The sequence below is a fragment of the Ixodes scapularis genome, unplaced genomic scaffold (assembly GCF_016920785.2).
Source record: "Ixodes scapularis isolate PalLabHiFi unplaced genomic scaffold, ASM1692078v2 PGA_scaffold13__105_contigs__length_92229423, whole genome shotgun sequence".
Lineage (NCBI taxonomy): Eukaryota > Metazoa > Arthropoda > Arachnida > Ixodida > Ixodidae > Ixodes > Ixodes scapularis.
Window position 1 is genome coordinate 73,956,049 of NW_024609839.1, and position 22,697 is coordinate 73,978,745.

The 22,697-nt window shown below is 48.3% G+C and overlaps 2 protein-coding genes across 3 annotated transcripts in view; both read right to left on the minus strand.

Annotated features, from left to right (window-relative positions):
• The window catches only part of LOC8051624 (sorting nexin-25), a 49,621-nt gene extending 46,076 nt beyond the window's left edge, over window positions 1-3,545 (minus strand). Inside the window, exons 1-2 of one of the 2 annotated variants that reach the window (XM_029970665.4) lie at window positions 3,312-3,545; window positions 1,195-1,395 (exon numbers count right to left, since the gene is read on the minus strand). In XM_029970665.4, coding sequence (XP_029826525.2) covers window positions 1,195-1,395; window positions 3,312-3,344 — 234 coding nt within the window. In that variant the 5' untranslated portion in view covers window positions 3,345-3,545. The remainder of the gene's footprint in view (window positions 1-1,194; window positions 1,396-3,311) is intronic. The other variant, XM_029970651.2, reaches the window with a different exon arrangement.
• Window positions 1-22,697, minus strand: part of LOC8051012 — a gene marked incomplete in the record, with an annotated part of 650,797 nt that overhangs the window by 243,702 nt on the left and 384,398 nt on the right.

A 22,697-nucleotide genomic window follows, 5' to 3' on the forward strand; every position in this document is an offset into this window, starting at 1 on the left:
TTATGTCCTTAAATGGCATTGAAAATACTATCTGATCTCCCTAAAAATATTTAGTTGCAGAAATTACCAATTTAAAATTAGAATAAGGGAAATCTCATGTTCAGTTATTACAGTCATGTCTCATTTATATGGACCCCGTTATTATGGACTTCCCGCTATATGGACACCATTTTCGGGGACAAACTGGGAAAATATGTGCATTTTTGTTTCGTTATTATGGGCAACTCATGTTATGGACGATTTTTGGGGGGAACGGAGGTGTCCATATTAACGAGACATCACTATCACCACAACCATAGGGGAGGTCACATGAAAATATTGCGTCACCGGTTGCCTGCTGCCACTTCGAACGTCTCCGAGTTGTCCGAATTACTCGCCGGTCTTGAGCCGGACCCAAACCCAGTAATTAGTGTTGCTGTACGGGTATTTAGGAAAGTGGGCATCGTGCGCACCTCTACACTTCGTTTCATCTTACGATGAACCACAGAGGTCACTATGAGCCATCCAGCCAATTTACTGCCGTGTCAGTGTCAAATGACTTTCGGGATGGGTGTGAAAATGCGCGTAGAGCGTAGTCACACGATATGTTCCCAGCCCAAAGATGTGCCTGCAACGCGTTTTTGACTAGCACGATTACTGCGTCCTCAAAAGCGGTCCCTCAATTTCTACCTGACGATGTGAAAAAAGTTTTGCGGCGTTGACGGCCACGGTCCCGGCGGCGTCACAGTCGGGAGTTGGGATGCCGCAGCGAAAGAGACACTGGCGTTCGCTCGTAATTTTTTTTCTTCTTCTCTGCCAAACCGTTGGGATAGCGACATCCAACAAAATGACACTCCAGCTTCCGTGAGGTCGTCAGTTGCCCTTTTGGGAACGCTTTCGACACATGGGCGGAATGCAGAAAGCAAGTAGTCTGCTTCTTGTGCAAGAGCTGCGGCGACGTCAAAACGACGCCGGGCTCCGACTGGCTTTGACTGAAAGGATAGTGGGTAGTCCATAATGCTAAGAGCCTCAAGGTCTACCCGATTTTTTTTTTTTTAAATCGGCCAATAAGAGTTTGGCGTTCTGACATTATTGCAACCCCCGCACAATAAGCAGACGATCTTGCGCTCCACATGGGACAATACGCACACTCGTCGGAGACTCATTCCAAGTAACGACAGGAGCTAGACTGTAGTCTGTTCCTGGCCGACTTGCCTGGAACAGTTGCTCGAGCAGCTTCCTCCCCTTGTGCGCCTTGAGGACGACCGGAAACCTCTCGTCTGAGCAGAGCACGCTGCGGCACCCAAGAAGCACACCCAGGGACACCATGCCGCCGTACATGAGGGCGACGCCAACGCTGTCCAGGTGGCCCCAGTAGTGCGCGAGGGCAGCCGTGAGGCACACTGCCACGCTTCCCTGGAGGGTTAAACGAAAAGTATAGTCTGGCTCAGAGGTCTCATCAAGAGTAACGAAGGTGTGATTCCGACGGCACTTGCCGTGGGAATTACATGCTACGTAGAGGGGTGTGAATGCCGGTTTGAATCAAATGGCGCAGTGTCATCCGCAGTTTTGAAGCTGTTCAGAAAGTCAGTTCTTGTGGCTTTCCCTTCCACCGCAAAAGATATGGATAAGGTTCAGTGTTTTTGCAACGAACAACAAAATTTTAAACCCCTAAGATGTTCTGTTGAAATCAAGGAAAGCCGAACATCCCTCGAATCTGAGCTGCCCTCGAATTAGACTCAGGCTTTGTAAAATGAAAACTTCTATATACACCTTTATCTTTTTTTTGACCCGGAATGCAGCCCCTACTGAACAGTCCGCGAGGCTGCTTCTTTCTTCGGGAACACCACACCTGATCTCGTTTCCTTCTATTATAGGTATGAGGATGATTTACAAGTGTCCAGGGCGTGCATATGTCATCTGAGGGTTAGGGAATTCCATGTCCATGCCCTATTTTCTTCTCCAAAAACCCCACGAGAAACCCAGATTAGGCCAAAACCAATAACCTCGAAAAAAAAACACACCCGAGTTCCCCGAAAAATAAACCCCGAAAACACAAAACCCTAGTTACGAATTGCACAGTGCTACTAGATTCAAAACAGCATTCTTGCACAACCCCTAATGAAATTCACGTGCATGGCAAAGGGACTGTGAATGTACGAAAGGGGTTCTCTTCTTCTGCATCCAGGGTTATTGCGACAATTTCTTTGGAACACCGCCGCATACGCTATCTGAATGGGAAATGTCTTCGCACCTACCAGATTATTGTACTAACGCACAGTTCCAATTTTTGTGTGCCGGGAGGGTGGGGGGCAAAGAGGGGGCATCCGTGATCACACGCACTGCTCTATCCCATGGTCTTGCTTGCTACAGTCAGACCAATGTGAGCAAGGGAGGTCCTTGAAGGGCTCCCACATAAAGCTATCACTTTAAAAACATTGACAATATTTGCTCTCTAGATCTTTTCTCACTACAAAGACAAGCTAGATGATGACTTCGTGGCTGGTAAACAAAAGATGTCAGTATGTTGTGTTGGTTGGTGTGGATGGATAACAGATGTGCAGATGTTATGTGATGCCCTTGTCGTAACTCCACGCTGACTGGCGTCATCAAGAGCTGGGTATGTTACTCTTGAAAACCGATTACCATTAAATACACACTCACTCAGAAAACGCAATTAGGTTACATTACGATAGCTGGATTTTCGCGACTGTCGACTCAACGTCGTTTTCTTGGACAGATAATGGTCTGGTCCCGTCCCAATTTGAGGCACTGCTCGCAATACATTTCGTGTCTTGAACGCATTACGTTCGTGTTTATGTCACATAAGGCGACGGATATTACAGATGTCAGATAATTGAAGATGTAAATATATATATCTGCAGAAAAGCGTCACTCAACTCGCATTCTAATTGTAAGTGAATCAAGTTAAAAGTACTCGAAAAGTGCCGGCAAGAGTTGCACGACGCGGTATGTCAGAAGTGGTTATTCGCTGCAGTGCAGATAAACGTGGTAAAATTGAGCGTCATTTTGCATCGGCACAGGACCTCCGGTACAAACCAGATGCTCAGACGGCAATTATTCTGAATTATTTGACGCACCTGCGGGCGAGATATTTGGGTAGAAATAACACCAAACAACAATCTTTTCGCAGAGGTAAATCTTGGGGGCGGTACCTTGCTTCGCTGCACATCGAGCCCGGGAAGTAACACAAGAGGCGACTTGCAAACAATGTAGACGACGAGTGTGCATACCTTGACGAGAATGCCTGAACACTGTAGGGGTATGTGCAAAACAATAACGCGAACGCAAAAATTTATAGATGAGCTTACCTTTATGACCAGCTTCAATCGGGCGGTTGTCATGTTTTCCGACTGCACGCGGAAGCAAAGTACGTAAACGCTATGACAATTCGTCAATAATAAATTTAACTCTGGACTCCGTAAGTGTGGGAGGGTAGCAAGAGTGTTCGGGCCATCGTTTTGACTGAATTCGTAGTTCAAAGAACCTGTCACAAGTCAAACCGGGAAACCCGCACGAGTGAAAAATGGGAAAATGTTTACGGCACGTGACCCGGTCACGTGGCTCCACTCCAATCCATTCTGCGCATGCTCGAACGTTGCCTGGGCTACGGAGGAGCGTCTGTCGTTCATCTCTTCGTCCTTGTCTCTTTCTCAGCGCTTCTTTCTTTTGCTTTCTTTCGGTTTCGAGCGGAGTTCGCTTTTTCCCTCTTAAAAAATCTCAATGCTTCGTTTTTCTTTTCTTTTTTTTTTTTTTCGAACGTTTTAAACGCGACCGTTTTCTGGAAAAAGCTTTACTCGTTTACAAACCACTGCCACTGGTATCAACGCAACGGTTTTGTCAATTTGGTCGTCTGCTTCGTCGTTTCAAGACGGGCGCGGTGATATACGTCTCTCAGGCAACTGAGGCAAGCTTCACTTTAAAGAATAGTCCGTGTGTTTAAAGAAGACAATAGCCGATATGCTGCGAGCTTCAAGAGGACATGAGAGGGGAGATGCATAGGTGCACATAGGTAGGAATAGACCCTTTTCAAAAATTGCGTGCCGATTGTTAGGAGGTCGGAACCGCTGCACTATGGCGGAACATCTGCATCGAGAAACGTGCAAGTTATTCCATAAGACAGCGAATATCGGAGCGCGGACGAGTCGGCGATCCAATCGAACAGCGTGGAGACTCGAAAGTGCAACGTCACTGCGTTCATCACCTTTTCCGGGGGTGTGCCTTTTTCAGCGTGCCATGACATTGAGGATTTAGTCCGCCATTGTGCTGGGATTCCACAGCTGCCATCAGAAGGATGGACAAACAACGCCGCCTCAACGAGAGAAATTCTGTAGTGGAATGTACACGTGACACGTGACTGCGCGCGTTGCCTTATGTAATTATTTTTGGTACCGCCCACGACGACGCCGGATTTTATGCGCCACGAGCTCCTAAACGCTATCGCATTAGTAGGGAGTTTCCGTAGCCCGCGTTTCCTCCTCCACTAAGCCCTTCGCAACGAAGAAGCCGCTACTGCGCCTGCGCGGTGATGTACTTGACTGTACAGTTCCAGGTTATAATTATAATGCAATTAAATGCAAAGGTGCAAGCGAGCTGGGAAATAATCCCTGGAGAGGGGGAGCAAGAGAGGACAAAGGACAAACGCAAATCTCCAAACACAGCTACATGACTGGTGCGCGGCCGAAAAAATCCGCCTGGTCTGGGTATCGAACCCGGGACCTCTCCATTACAGGTGAAGCGCTCTACCAACTGAGCTAACCAGGGGTTAGACGTCGGTAGAGCAAACGGGTTTTATCAGCTGCCACCAGTCTAACACCAACAAGGGTGAAGCTTGCAATTTAAGGTTATTATTATAATGCAATTACATGCAAATGTGCAAGCGAGCTGGGAAATAATCCCTGGAGAGGGGGAGCAAGAGAGGACAAAGGACAAACGCAAATCTCCAAACACAGCTACATGACTGGTGCGCGGCCGAAAAAATCCGCCTGGTCTGGGTATCGAACCCGGGACCTCTCCATTACAGGTGGAGCGCTCTACCAACTGAGCTAACCAGGGGTTAGACGTCGTTAGAGCAAACGGGTTTTATCAGCTGCCACCAGTCTAACACCAACAAGGGTGAAGCTTGCAATTTAAGGTTATTATTATAATGCAATTACATGCAAATGTGCAAGCGAGCTGGGAAATAATCCCTGGAGAGGGGGAGCAAGAGAGGACAAAGGACAAACGCAAATCTCCAAACACAGCTACATGACTGGTGCGCGGCCGAAAAAATCCGCCTGGTCTGGGTATCGAACCCGGGACCTCTCCATTACAGGTGGAGCGCTCTACCAACTGAGCTAACCAGGGGTTAGACGTCGGTAGAGCAAACGGGTTTTATCAGCTGCCACCAGTCTAACACCAACAAGGGTGAAGCTTGCAATTTAAGGTTATTATTATAATGCAATTACATGCAAATGTGCAAGCGAGCTGGGAAATAATCCCTGGAGAGGGGGAGCAAGAGAGGACAAAGGACAAACGCAAATCTCCAAACACAGCTACATGACTGGTGCGCGGCCGAAAAAATCCGCCTGGTCTGGGTATCGAACCCGGGACCTCTCCATTACAGGTGGAGCGCTCTACCAACTGAGCTAACCAGGGGTTAGACGTCGGTAGAGCAAACGGGTTTTATCAGCTGCCACCAGTCTAACACCAACAAGGGTGAAGCTTGCAATTTAAGGTTATTATTATAATGCAATTAAATGCAAAGGTGCAAGCGAGCTAGACAAGAATTTAGCGAAAAATTTTCCAACCGAATTTAGTGGGAAAATTTTACCCACATAAATTTTGGCCGAAAAAAAATTTCAGAGCAATATTGACTGCGCGAGATATATTTAGTTGCGCCTAAATTATGCGCGCAAAGTCCATGACGTCACGGAATTGTCATACACTCTTTCCACCTCAACGAGATGTTCATACCCTCCCTGCACCTCAACCTGATGGCCAAAGCTTCTTAGTGCCACAGCTTCTCCTCCACGCGCCCGAAATGCCGAGAGACAAAACAAGTAAAAATGAGGTACTCCCGACTCAATTGCGTGAAACGCCGTCAATATTGCTCTAATTTTTTTTTCGCGTAAAATTTATTTTTTTGACACGTGTGTCCCAACCAGACTGCTTAAAAAGAAAAAAAAAAAATGTTTTGATTTTCTATTCTTTTTAAATGTTTATGTGAAAAAAAAAAAAATACATGAAAGCCACGTTCTTGGGAGGAGCGTTCAGGTATATGCGAAGGCCGTAGCTAATTTTCTTCCGGAGTTAAAAAATTTCGAAGCTCGAGGCGTAGAGATTGTTGAAGTTTCACTGTCTTATTTTGCACAGTCGTCAATTTTACACCGAAGCATGAACGTAGCAGTAATGTATTCTATTTTATGAAGGATTTACAACATGTACACAGAATATAAAAAAAAAAATTACAACAAAAGATTTCAATGCAAGAATTTACGCAACACGTCAAATAAACACGTTTTAAAGACACATTCACAAATCAGACACGTAGTCAGGGTGTGTGTGTGTGTGTGTGTGGGGGGGGGGGGGGGGGGGGGGCCGCCCCCGCCCCCCTTCTTCCCCGAAATCTTCCATTTTGCTGGGGCCTCCTTTCCCTCTCCCCCCGATACACCATTTTGTCATGGGCGCCCCCCCCCCCCCCCCCCCCCCCCCGCCGAAACAAAATCCTGGCTACGTGCCTGTCGCAAATTATTTACCAATGAACTACTCTATATAAAACAACCCAAAATATATCAAAACGATCTTCTTTAAATGCAGTTTACGAATATATCAGAACAGTATGTAGTCACTATTGCAGAAACGCGGCTCATTAATGTGGCAAAAGTGCAAAGTCAAGACTGAAAGAAACTCCAGCTTTTATTTCCTTTGTACTCTCCTTAACCGTTTACAGTGACAAACTAACTTGCGATGGCAAAACATTGAGTAACATCTGATCTTCAAAAAATAAAAACGACAACGAATAACCTTCACTGAAATAGAGCGAGCTTGTAGTCTTGTGCGAATAGTGGATTTTGAGTTCGAAGCGAATTCGAAGCGATAGTGGCTTTGGCCGAATATTTTCGAATCGAGTATCGAATAGTTTTTTCACGCCTTTCACTACCATAACATAATGCTTAGACAAAACCCCAGCGAAACTTGTGAAGGTTGTTCCACCTGTTCATTTATAAGCCAAGTTTAATCTATCTATATTTATGAACTGTGACCTCAGAAGGTCTGATGTCTTGGGATGGTAAGTAAACAACAAGTTTGACATAAAATCAATCCAATGGAAATGGCCAACTATACGCAATTGAGTGAATTTACACATCTTAAATATTCTTTATTTAATTTCGAGTTAAAAAAGAATGACTCCTGCATGATGCACGCAGGTTGTAAGGGCATCTCTGCCCAACATATACTCTTGCAAAACAGTCAGCTTAATTTTAAAACTTTTACTACAATGTAGATACTGTAAAATCCTTAATGTTCGCGAGTCCTTAATTTTCGCGAATATCGCGAATTGAAAAATCCACGAAACTTAAAGGCACGCGAAAATTTCGGTCGTCAAGAATTTAAATGCAGGTCTCTGGAATTCGCAATCTTTAGTGGCTGCGATCGCAATCTTTAGTGTCCCCTGTGACCGATTCGCGAAAAATAGGGGCCCCGAAAATAAAGGGTTTTACAGTATACACAGTCACAAAGTTTCCATTTATTTTCATATATAGCCGGCACGCGTGCACCATCCCGCCTTGAATGTATGGTTTTCATCCAAGCACGCAACTGCTTATTTTCATACTTTTCCAAATGTTTATTGCGGCGGGTTACTCCGTTGAGTGCGCTTTTTACCGAGCACCGATGTAATGCTGTTACGATGCGATGTTATCGCTTATCGCTGTCGCGGCCGCAGCAGAACTGCTGAGTCAGGGGGGCGTACCTCTGGTGCTTGCTGCCGATATAAGCGGCATCGCCGGCAAGCTTTGTGCTCTTTTGGTTCCGGCTGCCGAACAATAGACGCTGCCAAATAAACGTCGGTCTCCGGATTCGTCGATTCTCCCGGAGAAACGTAACAATGCGGAGAAGCAACACCCGCGAAGCTTGCTTTCGCGGGTATTGCTTCTCCGCAGTGCACCGGTGCTCGGAAAGAAGCGCACTCAACGGGGCTAACCCACCGCAATCAACACTTCGAAAAAGGCGAATAGTGGAGTTCTTCTCGAAGCGAATATCGAATAGTGTATTATTCGGAACTACTATTCGAAATTTCGAATATTCGCACAACCCTACTAGCTTGTCTTCTTTATAGGGGCTTTGCCGCACGACGTCGGCGAGACAATTTCTAGAACCGACGAAGGCTGTAAAGGGGGATTCGTCGCCTGGCTTCCGAGCTATCAAGACGTATCGCGATGAGCTCCGTCGGAGCGGTAACGACCGCTGATAGCCGTGGAATTTCTGCTGAGTTAGGCTCCCAAGGATACAGGATCGTACTGCCTCCCCTGCCGAAGGGCGTTCACGCCCTCAATTCTGTCTTTCTGCACGCCGACATTACGGCGCGGCCTTATCGCATTGAAGATTTTAAAGCCGGACTCGAGAAAGCGGGAGTACTAGGCGAAATCGCCGCATGTGGTTCATTTCAGATGTACCACGTGTGGATGGTGACTCTGAAAACACCGTTGGCCAAGAAGAAGCTGGTGGACGTCGCGTCCTTCGAGGCTAAAGGGAGACGCTGCATCGTCGTCGACCCGGAGAAGGCCGAGGTGAGGCTGAAGCTTCATTGGATTTCTTTTCACCTTCCGGACGAAACCGTGAAGAAGGCCCTGGAGCCGTATGGCAAGGTTGAAGACGTCGCCCGTGAGACCTGGCGTGTCGGAGGCTTCGAAGGTGTGCAGTCGACCACCCGAGTCGTGAGGCTGACCCTAAGGGAAGGCGTCACGCTCGAGAACCTTCCGCACCAACTACGGCTCCCAGGCTGCACGGCCCTGGTGCTGGCCCCGGGTAGAGCTCCGCTCTGCCTCAGGTGCCGTCGAACCGGCCACATTCGTAGGGAGTGCCGAGTGCCGCGCTGCGAGAGCTGCAGGCGTTTCGGACACCTACGCGACGAATGCAAGAAAACCTATGCAGACGTGGCTAACGGCGGCCCTGAGGACGACGCCTCGGAGCTACTCATGGACCAGGATGAAGCTGAGGACGCGGCAGGCGGAAACTCGGAGGGCAACCAACCTCAGAGGCGAGCCGAGACCACCGTGGTCGTCCCACCACCCGAGACGTCCACCACGGCCGAGCTCCCCGCAGAAAACACGGACACCCCGAAACCGGTGGGCGACGACGTCGCACGCGTTTCGGCCCTCCAGGGGGACGAGCGCGAGCACGACTACGCCTGCCGGGAGTCGACCCTGGCTGCCGTTGAAAGGGAGAACGACCAGAAGGACGGCGAGATGGACGCCGTGAGCGGCTCTGCCAAGCGTTCCCTGGAACCGACACCAACCCAGGAGCCCGGTCAACCGCAGAACCTGCAGGAAAGGGTACTCCAGAGGTGGCAGACGGTGACTTCCAAGAGGGGCCGACGCCACGCCCCCCCTCAAGGACCACCGGAGGGCCACGTGCCGAAGGCTCCATAGTGAAGGAACTGTACTGCGGCTGAATAATATCGCTTAGGCGGCCTCGTACAAGTAAGAGTGTTGTATTTTTTTTTGTATGTGTTTACCTGTTTGACTTAAGCGGCTTTTTGTATCGTAGCGCCTAGCCTTCTCTCTATTTTAGCTCCGTGATAGTAATATGTCTCTTAGTTTCGCCACTTTAAACGTCCGTGGGTTGGCCTCGTCGAGGAAGCAGTACCAACTGCAGCGTCTGGTAGAGGACGAGCAGCCGGACTTTCTTGCGGTGCAAGAAACTAAATTGCAGACAGAAGACAACATTGAGAGAGCGCTGAGGCCTTATCTCCGGCGATATGAAGTTGCCGCTAGTCATGCTGCGGGTCGGTCGGGGGGCTGTTTTCTTTTTTTAAGAAAGTCCGTGAACTATGAAAACTTGCAAGTTGTTATCGATGAGTGCGGGCGGTTCATTTCTTGTGATTTCACGCTGTCAGATGTCCAGTGGCGAGTGATATGTATCTACGCTCCCAATAACGCGAAGGATAGAGAAGTCTTTTTTCAATTTTTACGTAATTATCTGGAGTGTGACAAAGTGATCGTGTGCATGGGTGATTTTAATTGTGTCTGTGACGAGCGGGATAGTACTGGAGCGGCCATGAGTGGTGACAGCAGTTCGAGACTTTTGAAAGAAATTGTAAATGTGTGTGGGCTCGAGGACGTCGGTGCCTTATGCACCATAAGAAGTGGCGTAAGGTATACGCATTTTCAAAATACGTCACACGCTCGTTTAGATCGTATTTATGTTACAGTTGACGTACTGCGCACTGTGCACGGTTACCGTGTCCAGCCCATTTTTTTTACTGACCACTGCCTCGTAAGCGTTAAAATTGGCAGGAAAGAAAGCAGAGCGTCTCGTTTTAACTGGCAGCTTTGGAAATTAAACCGAACACTTTTGAATGATAAACTTTTTGCAACCACTGTCGCTGAGCTGTTGCGGGGTGTGGTCGAAAAAGAGACTTGTATCAGGGAGGCCTGGGAAGGATTCAAAGAGGGAGTTAAGTTGGCCGCGGTAGAAAGGGCCAGTAACATCACTTTCCAAGCTCGAGCTCGCGAAAGGCAGTTGAAGCAAGACCTTGAAGCATTGTGTCGAGCAGAGTGTGAGCGCCCTGGAACTTGCGGCGATGACATTCGGCACATCAAGATGGAGTTGGATCAAATATACAATGAAAAGTACAAAGGAGCAGTCGTGCGGGCACGCTCGGAGAAATTTCTGTTGGGAGAACAGCCGACTAAGCGAGCTCTGGCTGAGGAAAAGAAGTATGCCCTGTCTCGAGAAATAAGAGAAATAGAATATAAAGGGAAAATTAGCAGCGATAAAGATGTTATAGAAGAAGCTTTTGTTGAGTACTTTGGGAAGCTTTTTGGGGAAAAACCGACTCCCGTAGGATTTCGAAAATTTAAAGATTTTTTGTCACTCATGCCCAAGTTGGATGAGGAGGTTACAACGTGGCTCGAGGGAGAAATCACGCTAGGAGAGGTTGAACGAGCAATAGATTCGCTAGCGAGACAGAAAACCCCGGGGCCTGATGGGCTTTGTGCAGAATTTTACCAAACCTTTAAAAATGCCCTTAGTCCCGTACTGTTGGCCGTATTTAATGAGTCATTCGAAAATTACTGTCTACCGCGTTCCTTTGTAGAGGCCCACACCATACTGATACCGAAGTCGGAGGACTTGTCGAAAAGGCTCAGCGTGACGGGATATAGGCCGATTACATTATGTAACATAGACTATAAGATTTTCACTAAGGTTATTACGCGTAGGCTCCAGTGTGTCATTCGGGACCTCATCGGGGATCACCAGACATGTGGCATTAAAGGAAGGTCCATTCAAACAAATATTCATATAGCGAGAAGCATTTTTGAAACTGTTGGGAGGGATAAAGTGGCAATGATACAATTAGACTTGGAGAAAGCGTTTGATAGAGTTAGACATGATGTTCTAAAGAGTATTTTATTGCATGTTAATGTAGGCAAAGTTGTCCTAAAGGGCGTAGATATGGCGTATAAAGGTTGTACCACCAGGCTAGTGTTAAATAATAATGTTTCTAAGAAAATTGCAGTGCTTTCGTCAGTCAGACAGGGATGTCCCCTTTCACCCTTACTATTTGCTCTGTACCTTGAACCTTTCTGTGTGAGCGTGATAACTAGCAAGAATATCCGGGGGTTTCTTTTCAATAGTGTTGAAGTTAAAGTGTCCGCATACGCTGACGATGTGGCTATTTTTTGTAAAGACGAAGAAAGCGTCATGGAAACTGTCGTCCTCACGAAAGAATATTGGAACGCCACAGGAGCGGCAGTGAACTGGGGGAAATGTTGTGGTGTGTGGCACGGAAGGTGGGCTTTAAAACCGCATTACTTTGCAGGCTTTAATTGGGAAGCGACGCCATGTACATATCTTGGGGTGCCCTTGGAATATTACAAAGTTAGCACGCCGTACTGGACGGAGCTCGCAAAAGATTTAAAGACGAAGGCGGACACTTGGGTCAGTCGGAACTTGTCAATTTTTGCGCGCGCCACAGTGTGTAATATTTTTTTTATTGCAAAGATCTGGTATATTATGCAAGTTTTGGCATGTACACGGATGAGTATCCAAAAGTTCCATAGGGTGTTCGCCACTCTCATCTGGAAGTCCGGGTGGGAAAGGATGAGAAGAGATAACCTTTTCCGGAGCGTCAAGTCGGGAGGCCTTGGCCTCTCGCATCTTTTCGTCCGTAAGATTGTTTCGCGCTTTTTTTTCCTACGCGACCAGAATCATCCCTTCCTACGTGCAATTATCCAGGTGAGACTGGCGAACTCTTTGCCGGCAGTGTTGGTGACTAGTGAATGTACTGAACCCCCTTGTTTTTCTGGTTATTTAAAAGAAGTGAAAGACGCTGTATTGTTTTTGCGAGCACGTTTTTCGATGGACTACCTGGGTAGTGTCACTAAAAAGAAGCTCAGTCGTGACCTGATTGAGCTCCTTTTCCCTGCGCCACTGTATCGATCGGTGTACAGCCAATGTCCGGGTCAAGATGTGCTCCAGCGTGTGAAAAGGATGTGTGTTCCACCAGGGGTAAAGTCCTTTTTCTTTAAATTGCACAGCGAGACATTGCCAGTCAAGCCATGGCTAAGAGATAAGGGAATCTTTGTTCCTTGGTCGGTGGATTGTCTACTGTGTAAGACACCAGAAACCATCGAACTCGTTTTTATTTATTGTTGGGATGCTGGTTTTTTTTGGGACATTCTTCAAAGGACCCTGAAAAAAGATTATATGTTGTCCCCGGAGACCATTAGGTATTTACCTGTTGAAGAAAGTGACACTGTGCCCTATGACCTTTTTATGATACTCGGCCTGTTTAGTATTTGGAAAACAAGGATGGAATATCGGCATGCTGACCCAAAAATTAAGTCTGTACAGAAGCATTTTATCGATATTGTAAACGAGGTTCAAACGGTGTATTGCAGAACACCGGAAACTACGCCTGAGTGGGCACACTTGTTCAGTGAAATTAAGAACATGAGAGAACTTTAGTTCGCCCACAAGTCGCTGGGCCTGAACTCCTTGTAATGACATAGCATTCTGTGCTGCAATGTTGAGTTCAATAAAGAAAAAAAAAAAAAAAAGGCTGTAAAGCGGTTCTGCTCTATTGTAGGGTGTAGAAAGTTATTTTGTGCCTAGTTTAGCTTGATATTTGTGTCTTCTTGCGCTGCCTCCCAAGTTCTCCTACCAGGACAAAGGTGGCTTTCTGTTTGGTGCACTCTTGACTTCCTTCCCTTGTCTGCACCACTTTCCCCTAAACTATTTTACACTTTCGCGGTGTTATTCTAAGGCGTGTTTTGATTAGCGTCGCAGATAATTTTGGAACAGCCTGCGACGAGAGAGAAGGAGAGAAAGCGGAAGCGAGAAAGGGAGTGAGAATCGTGAGAACAGTTTATGCGAGAGCAGGCGGAAGCTGAAAAGTGGACACTAAGGCCAACAATTGACGTCATGGCGTCCTGCTGGTGGCCATTTTCCTACCAGTATTTGCCGAGAAAAACAACAAATTCGATGGTGCGAAATGTGCATGCTGCCTAAGGTATACGGGCTTAGCAACAAGACCACCACAACGGCCACAAGATGTGACGTCGGTATAAGATTTTATACGTTACCTACCGAGGGCCAGCGAGGAGCACACCTCTGTCACTTGTGCGCTGCGTCATCCTGCGGCTCGGGTTCGTGCTCCAATCAGCGAGAACCCGAGTCCCAGCCGAACCCTGACGTAACCCTCGCCTTTAATATGTGCCTAGAGTTGGCCTTCTTTAGGTGACGTGCGAAATTCGGCAATACGGTTTCCTGCGTGCTGTTGGCAAGGCCGTGGCGGAAACAGGCGAGGGGGAGAGCGAGAATACAAGGTGGAGGGAAGACTTCTTCTTCTAAGCGTTGTGAAAGAGAAAAGCTCTAAACGAGAAAGGGAGGGACGCCCGCGATTGGTGGAGGTGGCTTCGCGTCCGTGCCGTCCGCGCACTGCGGGAAAGCGCGGCAGACGGCACATAATAGGGAGTTTTCGTAGATCGTTTCCGCCGTCCCTCAACGCTCTCCGCAGCCCGCTAAGAGATTCGAGTTTCTTCAGTCAAGGCTAGCGACGCGCAGGCGCTGTAACGGTCTCTTTGTTGCGGATAGCTTAGCGGAAGGAGGAAAGCGGTTTACGAACACTGGAAGCGGATCCGCGTTCGCGAAGCGGTTGCGGATGCGGTTCGCGAGCGACCCCGTTCAGACACACCGAGAGGCGGTTGGCGGTTTCTCGGCGATCACGCGTGATCTTTCGAGACTTGCGTTTGGCAACCCTGTTTTGCAATCCAAAATCCACTTTAATTCAACATCCAAAGCCAAACTTTTGCTATTTTGGCACTCGGAATATTTTTCTCCGAGATGTTCGCACGCATCACGAGTTCAGGCAGCCAAAAAAGAAGCATGGACCCGCCAAACTCGCCTGTGATTCCCTCGACTTCGCCCACAAGCAAAGCCCAGCTAGGCGCGCCTTGCTGACTCAGAACAGGATGCCCCCGACCTTTTTTTCGAAGTGGACCGTTCCCGCATGAATAGCTGACCTTATTTTCGGGATAGAGGGCCAGTTTTCCCCCTCGTTGTTGTTCGCTCTCATCATTTTCGAAGTTGTGAGCGGTGGCCGGTGGGGTGGACCGTGGTGCGGGGGAATGTGTTCGGTGCTAGCCGGTCGTGGCTTCGTTGGTGGCGGATTCTCCTCTCGTCACTCGCTCGTCGATCGAGTCTACTGTTTGTTTGACATTAAGCTCAGATAAACGCCTTATGGATTACCTTTGCAGTGTCTGGTACGTACACTTTATTTCTTGAGTAGGCTGCCTTTATTTATTTTATTAGTAGTAAACGTTACAGGTTGAGTTAGCGCAGGTACCCCGCCCCCTCCGCGGTAGTGTGATAGCTATACGCAATCAAGCTCACGACGTCTCTATCGGCCTTCGTGGTGATCATGCACGGTGTCGAACGCTTTTAATAGTTCACGCGACTATCTTAGTGGGTAGAAAAGCTGACATTTCGGTCGATCAGGGGCGGGTTCCGACGTTCTACGAGCTTGGGCTGTGGCACCCGGAATAATAAACAAACTCTTACCCGAACCAAATCCCCGGTGCGAAGCCCGTTAAAATTACGAGTCAATTCTTTTCGCGGCGGATTCAAGTGACGGACGTGAACATCAAGTTTCTCCGTTGATTTGTCGAAAGCTAAGCCTACAGCGCTAGAACTACAGCGCCTCGGATGCCTCACCAGCGACAGGTGCCATCTTGTTTTGAAAGTCACTGACGTCACGTCAGCGTCGCGTTGTGATTGGTTGCCGCTTTGCGGTTCGCGAAAGCGGTTGGGAGAAATCGGTCCCGAAGCGGTTGGCAAAAACGCGCTCCAACCGCTCGATCCTAGCCGCTTTGCGGTTGAGAACGCGCGGATCCGCTTCGCGAACGCGGATCCGCTTCCAGTGTGAACGCGCCATTACCCCCCATTCACACTGGAAGCGGATCCGCGTTCGCGAAGCGGTTGCGAACGCGGTTGTATAAAGATCCAGTGCATTTGCACGCGCATTTGATGTCATCAAATGCGCGTGCAATTGTACTGAATCCTTATACAACCGCGTTCGCAACCGCTTTGCGAACGCGGATCCGCTTCCAGTGTGAATGAGCCCTTACCGCTCATTCACACTGGAAGCGGATCCGCGTTCGCAAAGCGGTTGCGAACGCGGTTCGAACGCGGTTGTATAAAGATCCAGTGCAATTGCACGCGCACTTGATGTCATCGAGTGCGCGTGCAATTGCACTGGATCTTTATACAACCGCGTTCGCAACCGCTTCGCGAACGCGGATCCGCTCCCAGTGTGAATGAGCGGTTAGGGAGTTTTCGTGGACCGCGTTTCCCACTCCGCTAAGCCCTCCGCAATGAAGAAGCCACTACCGCGCCTGCGCGCCGATGGCCATCACTGTAGAGTGCCGGGTACCGTAGCGGGTTGCGGAGGGCGTTGCGGGACGGCGGAAACGATCTACGAAAACTCCCTAACTACAGATAAAATAGTAACGGTGCAGGCGAGCTGGTGTATGTTAACCATGTTGAATGTACCTCAGACTGGGCTAGAAAGGAACATAAAAGTCGAAGAAACAGAAAGGGACAGGACGACGTCTCAAACTCAACAGAAAGGGACAGGACGGCGTCTCAAACTCGACTTTTATGTTCCTTTCTAACCCAGTCTCAGGTATATTGAACATGGTTTTCCCTAATTACGTTGCACACACATCTTTGACAAATGTGAAGTGATTAGGAAAAATAAAGACAAACTCACTCGGGAAATCATTGAGGCGCGGGAAATTGGAAGATTGGGGCAAAACTGTCAGCATTCCGTCACTATCTTTGTCAGATAAGGAACGCTCCTATTTAGACAAACAGTGACAGTGCATAGCGATGGCTAGTGAGCACGTGGCATCCAGGTCAAGCTTTTTATTCATGTTTGTTTGTTGTGACAATACAGTATTTATACTCGCTGTTAGAACGAATAAACTTCAGTTGTAAGTCAGCGCCTTGTTTGTCTACCTTCTTGTTCTTGTCCGTGTCCCTGCGCTGTTTTAATCTTTAATCTTTTTCCCGCTAAATTTAGCGGAGGAACTTCATCGCCATATTAAGCGGAACATTTATGACGTCACGTACCGCGGCGACCCTACAGGAAACACAGCCGGGATTCCTCGGTCCAATCCTAGCAAGGTGTCATCTCCTTTATGGCACCTTGCGAGGTGTCATCTCCATAAAGATGTCATCTCCTTTGTGAGATATGACATCTTTGTTGGGTGCCGTCGTCGTACACAATGCATGTTTTTGCCCGGCGTGCCGCGGTGATCTTTGCACGCTTCTGATTCTTGGCAGGAGTTCTGACCGAGCGAACAACAGACCTTCTGCAAACATATTAAAGTACCAAGGAGCAGACTGCGAGTGCGGTCCTACCGCAACCTCGTGCTTTTTGCGTGTCCCACCTTTAGATTTTTTTTTTTTTTATAAGACTGCTTTAGGCACTTACCTGATGTGATAACAAGAATTAAAATTCCACCGGGAGAGCAAGCACACACTAGTTCCCGTTGCCCAATTCACTCGGAAATTAATCAAACTAAACATATCTCGATAAAAAAAAAATCTATATATTCCTATACGACAGTTCTTGCTTCCTGACGATTTTTATAGCAGGAGTCCGATAAAGCTCTTATATTAATGTTAATATATTTTCTGAGGGCGAGAATTGCGAGCTTTGTCTTGTGGAAGCTTTACGTACCTTTACGTCCGGGGACCGGTGCTCAAAGGGGAACCCGATGCCCGTACCACCGCGCGGCCGACGGCTACCAGCGAGGGCGGTCGCCGAGCCGGGTTCGCCAACACAATGCCAACAACGATGATCCCGGTATCTAACAGCGTTTATTGGGAAACAGGGGTCCCCAGCAAGGCACTGTGGCCAAGCGAGCCGTGGACACAGGGATCTTTCAGCGCTTGCCGACCTGAGAGCCAGAGGGGATCGCGAGCGGAGTCATCGCCGGTGGGCCGAGCTCACGCCGCGCTACCCATCGTCGCAGGAGTTTGGGCCAAAGCTCTCGGCAGACGAACGTCCACTCGGAGGAGGGGCACAGACTGTTAGAGCCAGGGGAAACGCTAACGTTGAGTCATCGCCAGTCGGACGAGCTCACGCCGCGACCCGACCCGTCGCCCGGAGTCCAATCCAGGACTCCTCGTCCTCGACCCCTCGGAGGAGGGAACACCTGGCTGCCCCCGCGATCTGTCGCGGGGGCAGGCAGGGTGGAGTAGGCCAGCAGGGTGGCGTACTCTCCCCGACACGATATGGAGCGAGCAGGCTCGAAGCCAGACGACTCCGGCCGAAACGTCCGCGGCTCGGGAAACCGGTGGTTCCCGTATAATCGTTGGCCGTTGCTCTTGTTGAGCGGGTGTTCGTGACACCTCAAGGGACTGTTGCGCGTTTTCCCATGATGATACGTCATTATTACAGCGAAGCTGTTTATGGATTTTCGTGTGCGTGACCAAAAACTGTACGCTCGCACCGCTGCGCGCGCCGCACGCGCACGCCTTCCCCGCATAAAAGATTCGAAGTAAATAACGAAAATAAAGCGTTGACGTACTCGCCTACAAGATGCCATTTGTTTTATGCTCTTGCTTTAAACACCTACTGCTGCAGACGCCGGCACGTGCGGAGCGTGGAACACCATTCCGTGCAGTCTCCTTGATGCTTGAGTAATTTAGCAATAGTACAGTGTAGCAATAGGGAGTATTCAGTGGCGGCCATAGCTGTGTGCGCGAATGCTGAGGGCGTGCTGATGGCGAGCTTCCACAGTTCTTTTGCAACGTGCTTTCCGCACCATCAAGAGTGCCGGTCTTAGCAGCCTATTGGTGTGAGCTCGTTCTGAGCATGCGCTCTAAACAGCACCCACAAATAAGGCGTCCAGTGAATACTCCCTATAGGTCTATTCAGTAGACTAGTTATCAATAGGCACCATTTTCAAGATCAGTAGACTCTCAGGTAGATAATAAAGGTTTCTCAAAGATCTGCCGATGTGATTTTGTCGTCGTTCCAAGCGCTTGCGTGCCTAGTTTCCTTTCCTTCCGCTCTCCCGGGGTGGCGGGCCCGCCGCGCGTGTCTACTTTCCGCGGGAGGAGGTCCCGTCGCGCGTGTCTAGTTTCCTCCGGCTCCTCGGGGCGGGTCTCTGTCGTGTGCTAAACAACTTCGCTGGTCATTCGCCTTCACAGAGTGGAATGGCTCATGATTTATCATTAGAAGGATCCCCAATATTTGTTAAATCAATTACGAACATCGATACGCAACAGCACGCCCAATTTCGCAAGTATACGCATGGCTGGTCGTGTCGTGACGTCACATCAGGCATGTAATGTCAGAGTCGCGGGCGTTGACTTATTCCCGGTTTTAATCAACATGCTTGATATGCGTACAAAGATCATAATCGAAGAACCGAGCTTCCTTCAAAACCAGAAATTTTGTCTTTCACAGAACGAGGTTGTTCTACTGTGACAGCAGTCAAGAGGTGTCGCGGCTTACTTTGCATGATGTTACGCCAGACTGGACTGAAACCGGTAGCCCATCGTGTGCATGCATGTACATAGCTCGAACCGACGTGTTTGTAGAAAGCAAGAAAGAAGAAAAAGATCCTTTCTTGTCATCCGCGAAGCCGTCCTGTAGCTCCCACCCCCCTCACCCACCCCCACACATACACACACACACCAATTTGTTTTTAGGAAGTGGGGGTGGGTTGTTCCGGCTTTCTAGGGCTATTTCCTGGCTGCGGGCCTGCAATATAAATTTGGGGAACAGTAGTGTTAGGAATTGTATACATCATGAAGAAACAGTACGCTTAAATTATATTATTTCATTTCATTTTTTTTGTTTGTTTGGCATATATTGCTATGGGTTGCTGGTATACTTCAGACAGACAGGGAAATAAATGTATACACACCTGTACTGACGTCAATTTGTTATGGGGAATCGGTGGCCGAGTGAACTAGCACAGACTAAAGGCCTGTTCACACATACAGCGGAGCGCTAAGTTAGCGCTACGTGAGCGCTCCAAGGAGCGCTCATGTGGCGTTTCCTGGCGCGTGACTTAGTTCTAACCAGATTTGTGCCTATCTCAAATACTCTACTCAAGATACTGTATCTTAAATACTTTTTGGAGTATCTTGGTATCTTGCAAATACCTTTGATGGAGAGTATTTAATACTCTATTTTAATTACAATTCCGAGTATCTTGTACTCATTATCTTAAATACATTTTTGACATTCCGCAATTTTCCAAGTTTTTCGGTATGAAATGGGGTGGGCGTGGCACGAGCAAACGTGAACATTCTTCCGAGCAACCGAATCCTGTTGCTAGCTCCAATTAGCTACGGTGACTTTAACTGAGCTCGTGAAAATATCGCTTTTTTGCTGACTGTGACTCATATTTCAGCCCAAAGTTCGTACAATGAAGGTGGCGCCCCCTTACGGCGAGCCGGGGTGACGTCACGGCGAGGAGAGAATCTTTCCCCGACTCGCCCCGCTCGCCCTGTGGAGGCTGTGACGACGCTAGCTGTCGGCGCGCTCGTTTCTATTTAATGTTTTTTGGCGTGTTTTTCGTAAAAAGTGTAAATTTTTATATGTGCCTTTATTGGAGTATGGCCTGTAGCTACAGGCGAAACTTCAACCAACATTTTAAGCATGGTTGACAGGGCAGGCAACGCATGAATCACAGCTGGTATATATAAAATAAAGAAATATGGTCACAATGGCAGGAACATCACTATAGATTTATGTCTCGCACAATAAGTGCTGCTGATGGTCTGAATGAATTGGCAGGTTATGTATACTAGTTTTTTTTTGTATCTCTGTTTTTAAACAAGATCGCCGAAACAGAAAAGCTGCGTGCTGCTCGAGCAACATGCTAAATACAGTCTGGGCTATGGGGAGAGAATCACAAGTAAGACAGCCCAAGTGCAGGGCAAAGTAAAAAAAACAAAAAAACAAGGAACATTTATTATATATACATTGCTCGCATTTGACCTTTATTGCTGCATTCGGATAGTATTTCAATGGACTACACGGGTGGTATCTATGGACTTGTTTATATCAACCCTTAAGTAATGTATAACAAACGTAAGCGAAGGTGTCTAGCTCGTTATTAGTCCCTTAAGCCCTAAAATTAAGATTTTACTTAAATCAAATTGTCCTGAAGCTAAAATACCAGTAGCTTTTCTCACTCAGACTGTCGCCCTTCACAGGTTCCACACTTTCTGCTACTAGTGCTGCATCTACCACTGGACAGACTTCCGAATGCTTGCTTTTACTCTTGTTTTCCTCTGTTGTCAGAGAGTCCAGCTGTAGGGAGTTTAGAAACTGAGGAAGCTTTGGGGACCTGCAGCAGTGTTTCTTTTACTTGGAAATGACAATTCAGACTAAATGGTGTATTTTCCGAATACCCAAGGCTGGAATAAAAATGTCAGGAAAAAGTATAAACATTCCAAATTACAGCACAATTGCTGTGCATATTTTGCGCAGTTCAATACAAATCATACAGGCAACTGGGGCAATTCGGCCTTTTTTGCTGCTACCATACAAACTAATTTCTAGTAATTGTGCATCTTCTAAGAAATATGCCTGCATACGTGTATAAACTATATACTTAATTTACGAAGAAGCTACATTTATGTAAAACAACCCTGTTCTACGAGCACTTCAAAAATCATCAGACGCAGGGCCTTCAAAACATCTGCGAACCAGCGCATGCAGAGTGGCAGCGCAGAGTCGGGGTCGCGAGCTAATTTGCCGACCTCCCAAAGGCCCATGATATAAATGACACTTCAAATACCTTGAAAGCGGGATGTAATATCGTCCTAAATCATGAACATGCAAGGAAGAGAATTCCAGCGTCTGAAACACTCGCGCCACCGCTTCTCCGACCCCTCGCAAGATTGCCTTGTGTCGTGTGGACGGACGGTTAGGTTAATCGGCGGAATTGCCCCCGCCGATAGCTTTCGGGATTTGTAACCCACTTTTAAAGGTAAAAGGGACAAGCAGGCTTATAAAATGTACGGAAGCACGTCAATATCGGCCTAACTCAACGTCTTGTACACCGGGTAAACGAGGTCCAGCTCCTCGAAGAGCTTGCGGCACACAACGCCAAACCAGGAAACCGGTGCTGGAAAGCGAGCCGATGCGAGATCGCGGAGCGGAGTCTTCCCCCCGACGTCACGGTACACCTCACCCAATCAGGGCGCGGCGACCGCAGCGACGCTTGTGTTCGCTCTCGGGGCTAATATTGTTTCCCGGCCAAAAAAAAATCCTCAAACGAAAGGTGTGGTTTTACGGAAGTAAAGATGCCACCCGGAGGCGCAAGCAGATCGGGGAACGACCTACGAGGACAATACAGACCTAAAGGAGTCATGAAACGCTTTTCCAACTTTATCCTGTTTAGCTTTCCTCGTCAACTCATAAATCGCGCATTCTACCAAACAGTTCAAGAAGACAGAAAGGGGGAGTGTCCCTCTTGCTCGGAATCTCGTTTGTGTAGCCGGGCACAGCCAATGTCCCCCTAGAAGATTATCCAGTCGCTCAAAATTCAGACAAAAGTTGCTTTCCCCACCCCGTTCACCCCGAAGCTGACAGTGCGGTGGAAGCTACGCGCTCGTTGGGCCAGCCACACATTTGCCACGTCATCACGCTCTCTCGCGCATACCGACGCGCAGACAATGAGGTTAGGTGATGAGAGGGAACCAGCTCGGAGCACGTGGAGCAAAAGCTCGCGCTGCAGAACCCAGGGATCCTGGGTTCGAGCCCCGCCCCTGCCCGTTTCGATCTGGATGAGCATCGTACCGGCGTGCGGTCGTGTATCACTACTGCGTGGTGCACGTTAAAGACCCCAGGCTAGCGGCTGTACCGCACTGGCTAAATTTCTCATCTACAGCTGGGAGACTCGTCGCCCGTGTGAGGCAGACCAAGTTCTAGGCTGTATAAACACACACAC